The 9,084-nt window shown below is 31.6% G+C and overlaps 1 protein-coding gene across 1 annotated transcript; it reads left to right on the top strand.

Moving 5' to 3' along the window:
- The first annotated feature begins 6,406 nt into the window (after positions 1–6,406).
- ATMPK13 (Protein kinase superfamily protein) lies at positions 6,407–8,428 on the top strand. The gene is made up of 6 exons (XM_089629890.1): positions 6,407–6,697; positions 6,930–7,059; positions 7,170–7,307; positions 7,514–7,846; positions 7,930–8,113; positions 8,194–8,428. The coding sequence occupies exons 1-6, from the start codon at positions 6,525–6,527 to the stop codon at positions 8,367–8,369; spliced, it is 1,134 nt and encodes a 377-aa protein (XP_089486016.1). The 5' UTR covers positions 6,407–6,524; the 3' UTR covers positions 8,370–8,428.
- Positions 8,429–9,084: the final 656 nt, after the last annotated feature.

Raw genomic sequence — 9,084 nt, 5'->3', positions numbered from 1 at the left:
GGTCCCATTTCACGTGCTAAATAGACTTCGTGAGTCAGTGTATGGATTTTGGACATGTGGAGTAATGGCGACTTGATGAGTCAGACCAAGGTTTAAAATATCGATACCGATACCCATATCGAGGTTCTGATTTTACGGATATATCGAGTATCGATGGATATATCGACGGATATTCTATAACAATTTAAATACCGACTACCGATTATATCGATGATATATCGGACACCGACGGATATATCGGCAGAAATCCTATAAAAATATATAAAATGTATATATAATTTAATGATACATATAACAATTATATTTTAAATAGAGATATATATATATATATATATATAACATATCTATATAGATATATACGTATATTTATATCTATAAATATACGTAATGAATGAATATATAACATTTATTTAGCTAACAATAAAGTTCACCTTATTATGAAATTAATAAATTTTAAAAAATCACTCCATATAAACATATGTAGTTCTATGAATTTTAATAAGCAATAATGAGTCTTCATCTTCCCAAGAACTCAAGTTTAAATTTTGGGCCTGTTAAGAGCTATGAAAATAGGTATTTCAGGAATAACTTTTCTATTTTGGCTGTTGTAGGAATTTGTTTTACATTTACAAAAAATCACTTCATATGTAGTTCTATAAATTTTAATAAGTAATAATGAGTCTTAATATTCCTAAGAACTCAAGTTTAAATTTTGGACCTGTTTAGAGCTATGAAAATAGGTATTTCAGGAATAACTTTTATGTTTTTGGCTGTTGTAGGAATTTTTTTTAGAAAAACGGTATATCGGGAAGAAAACGATATTTAGGCTGTTATATCAGTTTTTTTACCGAGCCTTAAAAAAAACGGATATATCGGCGATATATCCCTATATATCGCCGATATTTAGAACCTTGAGTCAGACTTTAGTAAGATTCGGGTTGGCCAATTTGGAAGCCCAATTAGCTTATTCGAGGTTTAAGCTGATGAAAAAATAGTGTAAAAATTACCTGAAGTATCTAATTTTTAAAAGAAAAAATGATATTTTTGACCCCTTCGACTTTGTCATCAGTAACAAGTTAGTGCCTTGAACAAAAAAATCTGTAATTTTACCCCTTTGTCATTGTAATTATATCATATTTGATCCTAATTATGTTACTTATATCGTCGAAATAAACGAAATTCGATTGTGTGTCTATCATGTGTTGAAAAAAAATAAAAAAGTATATTGGTAATAATGTGAATTCGTAACATTCGAATCCATTCGACAGTGTTTCTGATGCGGTTTGACTTTCATGAAGCCGTTGTCCGCTTGTCGCCACCATCGATAAGTAATTAATCTCTCTCGAATTAATAATATAGCATTGTTTTTCAACACATGATAAACACACGATTGAATCTCATTTACTTTGGCGATATAAGTAACATAAGGACCAATTATAATACAATTACAATGACGAAGGGGTAAAAATGCAGATTTTTTTGTTCAGGGACCAAATTGTTACTGGTGACAAAATTGAAGGCTAAAAATATCATTTTTCCTTTTAAAAACGTTTTCAATAATATTGAATTCTCTTTCTTATTATGAGCTGGCCAATCCGGAAGCCCAATTAGCTTATTTGATCTTAAGCCTGATTAAAAAAAAAAAAAAAAAAATAAACAGTGTGAAAGTTACCCAAATTATCTTATTTTAAACATTTTTTTTTTCTGAGATCATTGTTATTCCGAGTTAGCCAATTTAAAAGCCCAAATAGCTTATTTGAGCATAAGCCTGACAAGAAACAGTGCAAGAATTATCTAATTCTAAACTATGCTATTTAAAGAGAAATTGACCCATTTATCACCAATTAAATAATATTTTCTCATTTTCCACCAAAATACTAATTTGGCCTAAAATCTTATTATCTATGTCAACAATGTTGATATCTATTTTTACCCTTCACTACATAAATGATGGCAGTTTGAGTCAAATTAGTATTTTTGTGAAAAGCGATAAAATATGATAAAATTGGTGACAAATGAGACAATTTATCATATTTAAAACTTATTTATGAGAATATCCAACTCTGATTATTATTTTGAGAATATCCTATTTATATGTTTTTTTTTTATTTACAGTTTTATTTTACCTTTTAGGTTATTTTTTCTATTTTACTTTTACACTTTCATTTAAATTTTCCTTAGTTATTTACTATTTTATAAAATAACAACAAAATCATCGCAACTTTTATTAATGCTATATCTACGGAACATGTGAATCATCAAAGAATTTAGGGAATTATCTACTTCAAATTTAAATATGATATTTGTGAAAATTCTCCCAAAACAGTGTAGTTAATCGACTAAAGAAAAGTTCTATAAAATTGGGCTGATTTTTTAAAGGCGTAGATTTGTAGTAAAAAATAAATTTTAAAATTTGGATATAACCAACGTTTAGAAAATAGTCTGACAATTATATTTGACTTAAATATCATCATATTAAAGTTGTTATAATTAAAAAAAACGAAAATGATTTAAAAAAAAATGGCAATTGATGACAAGTGTTATTGGCTCCGAATTTCTAGAAAAATTTATATTTTTCTTTCTTAATTAAAAATAAAATTTCTTGGCTTTTCTCAGTAAACCCAAAAACACAGACTAAACTTTATTGATTTTCCATTAATTTTCAAAAAAATTCCGGAAATTTCCAAGAAAAAATATTATAGAAATTCCTCTTGCTAATGATCAGAAAATGTACCAATTGTGGACTCTGGCGGAATTCTACAGCAGTAGGCAATGACCTTTCATCCAACACAATGAGTCTATTTTTGAAGCTCTCATCGTCATGAACCCGTAGGATTTCGAATCACTCAATATCGAGTTCATATGAAGAACATACAGATTTTTTATGAGAAAAAAAATTTGTATGAGAGAGAGTGTGATGAATTGTAACAAAAAAAAAACGGAAAAATAAATCCGAGAGAAATAGTGTAAAAAAAAATTGATGCTTTGAACGAATGACAAAATAGAAAATTATAATGACTTATTCAAGTGTTACTTGATCGGTTTGACTATTTTTTTTAATAAGTTTACAAACGTTGATCATATCTAACTAAAACGTGATTTTTGGAATGGCGTAATAAGTTACAAATTCCATTTTTTAATGAAAATTGCTCATGGTAACCGTTTTTTTGTACGATATCGCAAAAATAATATGATTAAAATGTTTATGGTAAAAATAGCCCTTTTTAAGTTGTAAACCATATATTTTTTTTTTATTTTACGTGACTTTTTTTATTGTTAATTTTTGTTTTTGTTTGGGCTTTATTTAATTTTATTCATTACTTATAATTTAATTTATAAAAAAAGCAATTGTTTACTGTTTATCGATTGGATTTAACATATTCATACTTTTAAGAAATTTGTATAAGTCATTCCAAACATCACGTTTGAGATAAAGTTAACATTTGAAAACTTATTAACAAATAGCCAAACAGATGAGGTGCAATTTGAATAAGTCATTTATATTTTCATTGTGTCCTTCCGGCCGTTTTTTTCCCCTATGGTGATTCGTCATTCTTTATCTCTCATACAATTTTTTATTTTTTTTTTCAATCAAAACTTAAAAAATCTATATCTTCTTCATATAAAATCGAAATTGAGTGATTCCAAATCATAGGATTCGTGGCGATGAGAGCTTCAAAAATAGACTAATTGTGTTGGATGAAAAATCCTGTCTACGACTGTAGAATTCCGCCGGAGTTCACCATTCGTACATTAATTGTCGAATTTTTAAAATTATTTACATTTTTTTTTTGTTAATTATAACGTGTTTAGTATAAAGATATTTAAGTCAAATATAATTGTCATTGACTATTTTTCTAAACATTTGCAAACTTGGTTACATCCCAATTTTATAATAGTTTTGGCTACAACTTTACACTGCCCTGATTCTAAAAATGTTATATATAAAACTGTTATTTTGTAATTTCTCCATTTTTTCAATTCGGATACGTTTTAGGCCTTTTTTTTTATTGAGATTTGTAAGTAACTAGGCCACTTTAAACATGTGATTTTGGATCTAGCCTATGTTTGACAATTTTTAGGGATATAGCCAAATGGCTTATGTGGCAATAATTAAGGTCTGATTTGCCCTTATTTATTAACAAATTCGTCACTTTCTCTCTCCTATTTTTTTTCAAATAATTTTTTTTGCATCAAAACTTCAAAAATTCGTATCTTTCTCATACGAACTCGAAATTGAGTGATTTCAAATCCTACAAATTCGTGGCGTCGAGATCTTCAAAAATAGACCCATTGTGTTTGATGAAAAATTATGTTTAATGCATCATAGTTACGTTTCCATTTATTTTTTTGATAATTTCAAAAATTTCCAGTTATTTCCATATTTAAGGTAGTAACATGATTTTTCTACATCTATGGTATTAAATATGATTTTTCATCAAACACAATGGATCTATTTTTGAAGATCTCGGCGTCACGAATCCGTAGAATTTGGAATCACTCAATTTCGAGTTCATATGAGATAGATATGGTTTTTTGAAGTTTTTATGTAAAAAAAAGTGTAGGGAAAAAGTAGGAGAGAGAAAGTGACGAATTTGTTAATAAATAAAGGTAAATCAGACATTAATTATTGCCACATAAGTCTGTTGGCTATTTCCCTAAAAATTGCGAAACATAGGCTAAAAACAAATTTCATAGTTTCATTTTGGCTATTTCGCTACAATGCATTGATTCTAAAAATGTTATATATAAAACTGTTATTTTGTAATTTCTCCATTTTTTCAATTCGGATACGTTTTAGGCCTTTTTTATTTGGTATTTATAAATTATTGCTTCACTAGTTATTTTATAAACAATTTCGGCTAGTTTTCAAATAAATAAATTATTATTGCAACACTTTTCAAATTGATATGTTCCAATTCCCATATTAGCAGAAAAATATTCTCTAACTATATAACCACTTGAAAAATTTAGTTTTTTCATATAGGGTAAACTAGCAACGTAGCCATTTTGAAACATGGTTTTGGGAATCTAGCCAACGCTTGGTAAATTTTGCAATCTAGCGATTTACTGAAATTTACGGATATAAAATACCTAATTTACCCTTTTTCTTATACTTACTTGATCAAAACACTAGCCCACGTTTGACCGGTTTGAATTGTATACAGCCAATTAATTTCAGATTTTTTCGCAATTTAATTGGATATTTAGCTAATTTAATAGGAGATTCGGTGATGTAATTAAAAGAGAAAATTGAATGCAATAAATGCACAAAAAATTTACCATAATTAACAGAAATTAACAAATCAGCGGAGATTAACAAAAATTTACAAACATTTACACTGTATTTGCTTACACGGTTATAATTTCGGCAATTTAATTTCAGATTTTTGAATTCATAATAGGAGATTCGATGATGTAATTAAAAGGGAGAGGAAATATTTATTTGATTGAATAAAGTCAAACAAGATAATGAATACACGTAATTATGATAAAATCTCGTTCAAAATTAGAAAATAAATTTGGAAAACAAAAATACCGTATTAAATGCGTATTAAAGGAAAGGAAAGAAATCGGCTCTACCTGCACATATGTAAATTTACCATAATTAACAGAAATTAACAAAGTAACGGAGATTAACAAAAATTTACGAACATTTACACTGTATTTGCTTACACGGCTATAATGTTCATTAACGAAAAAAACGCTCAATAACCAACTTTGCCAAATATAGAATTTTTTTTAAAATTCGAAATATAAACAAAAAATAACAAATTCGGCTACAAAACCAAGTTTCAAAACGTGGGCTAGTATTTTTGAAACCAAACCAAGGCTAATATAGTAAATATCATCTTACATAAATATGACACGTCATCAAGTTTGGCTAGATTCGAAAATTAAACGAAACGTTGGCTAGATTACAATTGCAACGTTTGATGTGGCTTAGATCGACTAATTTTTCTTTCATATATTGATTTTTTTGGTAAGTATTAAGTAAATAACCATGAAATTTTATTAACAAAGCCAAAAAAACATTAATAATTGTTAATAACCATCATACTCCAAATACATAAATAAAATATTAAAAATATCTAAAAATGTAACTTCACCATAACATAATGATTAATTACTTAAAATTTATAAAATATTAAACTATTCAACAAATCTCTAAATTTTTGTGATTTAGTTACTCAGCTAATTGAAAAAAAAAATTCCAATACAAAAAAATTTGTTATGTATGTAGTAGCCTATTGTAATTGACGAGTCGTTGAAAAAAACAAGAAATTTGGTGCCCGACTATTCACTAAGATCTTGAATGTGAAAAGAATTATGCTGACTTGCTATAGTCAAGACACGAGACGTGCTTTCCCTTTCAAATTTCAAAGTTTCAAAACCCGAACAAAAGGGGCAAATAACATTAGTACATTACACAACCCTCTCTCTCTCTCTCTCTCTCTCTCAGTGGAGTGGGTCTGTTTTGGACATAATTGGCTTTGTCGCAGAGAAGAGCAAAACAGAGAAAAATGGAAAAGGAAAACGGGAACGAGAACGAGAACAAAGAGAAGGAATCGAAAGGAGTTGAAACGTACGGAGGGAAGTACGTTCAGTACAACATTCTCGGCACTCATTTCGAGCTCTCCTCTAAATACGTCCCTCCAATTCAACCCGTCGGTCGTGGTGCTTACGGAATCGTCTGGTTTGTCTCTCTTCTCTTCGCGACTTCATACCTTCAATTTTCTTACCGAGAAAAGAAAGATTCGAACTCTTGTAATTTTTTTTCCCTAAATTTCAATCTGAATTATCAGTTTGTTCAGCGGTGAAGTAACTGTAGTTACATCATCCGTTATGATTCTCGAGATGAGTGGAAACTCGAATTAGCAGCAATGTATTTTAAATTCAATTTCGTTGTTGCGATTTCATGTGCAAAGCTGCGCTGTGGATTCGGAGACAAAAGAAGAGGTCGCGATAAAGAAGATAGGCAATGCCTTTGACAACTGCATCGATGCGAAGAGGACTCTCCGCGAGATTAAGCTTCTCTCCCATATGGACCACGAGAATGTAAACTTATCAGATTCTCAACATATTATAAAAACGATTAGGAAAAAAAAAGTGTTGGCATTTTGATAGGGTTGGTAACAAGGATGTTGGTTTATCTTCCAATTTTGCAGATTATTAAAATCAAGGACATAATTAGACCACCGGACCGGGAGAAATTCAATGATGTTTACATTGTGTACGAGCTTATGGACACCGATTTGCACCAGATTATACGTTCCACCCAGGATTTGACCGATGATCACTGCCAGGTAACCACTTCTCTCTGTCCGTACAATATACAGGCTTGTTGAGTATTCTATGGGAGAAACCTTAATCTGGATGCGGTCTATCGTTTCAAACTAGGGTTTCGAATTGATGTGCTGGTTAGATATCTGGTCTAGAGTTTAAACTATGATCCAATCAAGTTTTTACTGCGACTTATTATCATTATTTATTACTATTATGCCTTTGGCAGTATTTCCTCTATCAATTGCTTCGAGGATTGAAGTATGTACACTCTGCGAACGTGTTGCATCGCGATCTGAAACCGAGCAACCTTCTTCTGAACGCGAACTGCGACGTCAAGATCTGCGACTTTGGGCTCGCGAGGACCACCGCGGAGACCGATGTCATGACGGAGTATGTGGTGACTCGGTGGTACAGAGCCCCCGAGCTGCTTCTCAATTGCTCGGAATACACCGCCGCGATCGACATATGGTCGGTCGGGTGTATCTTGATGGAGATCATCAGGAGAGAGCCGCTCTTTCCCGGTAGAGACTATGTCCAACAGTTGGCCCTTATAACTCAAGTACTTTCTCTATCCTCTTCTCTCTTATTTCAAAACATTTCGGTCACTCTAGTTAGCTTGATATGTTGTTGCCGCCGAAACAGCTATTGGGCTCACCTGAGGATTCCGATCTTGGATTCTTGAGGAGCGACAATGCTAAGAAGTACGTGAATCAGCTCCCGAGATTCCCGAAGCAGTCCTTTGCTTCGAAGTTCCCAAACGTTTCTCTCGAGGCCATCGACCTCGCCGAGAAAATGCTTGTGTTTGATCCGTGCAAACGCATCACCGGTAAGTACACGCCCTTTCAGTATTACCCGACGCTTGATTTTCCGTCGCGATCTACGTTTTAACTCGGTTGATTTTGACAGTTGAGGAGGCTCTGAGTCACCCGTACTTGGCGAGCCTCCACGAGATCAACGAGGAGCCCACTTGCACGGCCCCTTTTGTCTTCGACTTTGAGCAGATATCGCTTAACGAAGAAGACATCAAAGAGCTCATTTGGAGGGAAACCATGAACTTCCATGCGGATAGTGTTGCGGGGTAACCGAGTTTCGGTTTTTGTTTCTTTCGGGTTTTGGGTTTAAGTAGTTTGTTTCTTGTATGGATGAGATTTGTTTTGGTTTGTGAGCGTAACATTGTGTTATGTGTGGTCAAGTCTCTCAAGGGAGAGTGGTTCTTCCTTGGTACTTGAGAGAGTCTGAACAGAAGGCTTTGATATTCTAAGCCTTCTTCTATGTTTCTAGGCAGTGTCTGTATTTAGTAAATCGAAAATCTTCGACATAGGAAAGAGGATGCAGAGAGAAATTCATGTTCACCGAAGAATAAACATGAATAAGACCTTACTGATTATATGGCAATGTAATACAGATTTTTTTATTATTATATATATATATATATATATATATTGCTATGAAAAGATTAGGGTAAACTAGCAACGTAGCCATTTTGAAACATGGTTTTTGGAATCTTGCCAACGTTTGGTAAATTTTGAAATCTAGCCATTTACTGAAATTTACGGATATAAAATAACTAATTTACTTTATTTCTTATACTTACTTGATCAAAGCACTAGCCCACGTTTGACCGGTTTGAATTGTATACAGCTAATTAATTTCAGATTTTTTCGCAATTTAATTGGATATTTAGCTAATTTAATAGGAGATTCGGTGATGTAATTAAAAGAGAAAGCTAAGATTTATTTATTGAATAAGTCAAAGTCAAACACGTCAATGAATACACGGGATTAGTCATGAACCGTT

Source organism: Urtica dioica, chromosome 11 (assembly GCF_054948205.1).
Source record: "Urtica dioica subsp. dioica isolate 48M chromosome 11, U.dioica_male_clone48M_v1_H2, whole genome shotgun sequence".
NCBI classification, from domain to species: domain Eukaryota; kingdom Viridiplantae; phylum Streptophyta; class Magnoliopsida; order Rosales; family Urticaceae; genus Urtica; species Urtica dioica.
The sequence above is the reverse complement of the archived record's forward strand: the minus strand, read 5'-3'. Positions and strand labels throughout refer to the sequence as shown.

Coding starts and splice junctions, on each gene's coding strand:
- ATMPK13 (XM_089629890.1), top strand. CDS start 6,525: ATGGAAAAGGAAAACGGGAACGAGAACGAGAACAAAGAGAAGGAATCG. Junction 7,847..7,929: donor AGTTGGCCCTTATAACTCAA/GTACTTTCTCTA, acceptor CCGCCGAAACAG/CTATTGGGCTCACCTGAGGA. Junction 8,114..8,193: donor TCCGTGCAAACGCATCACCG/GTAAGTACACGC, acceptor TGATTTTGACAG/TTGAGGAGGCTCTGAGTCAC.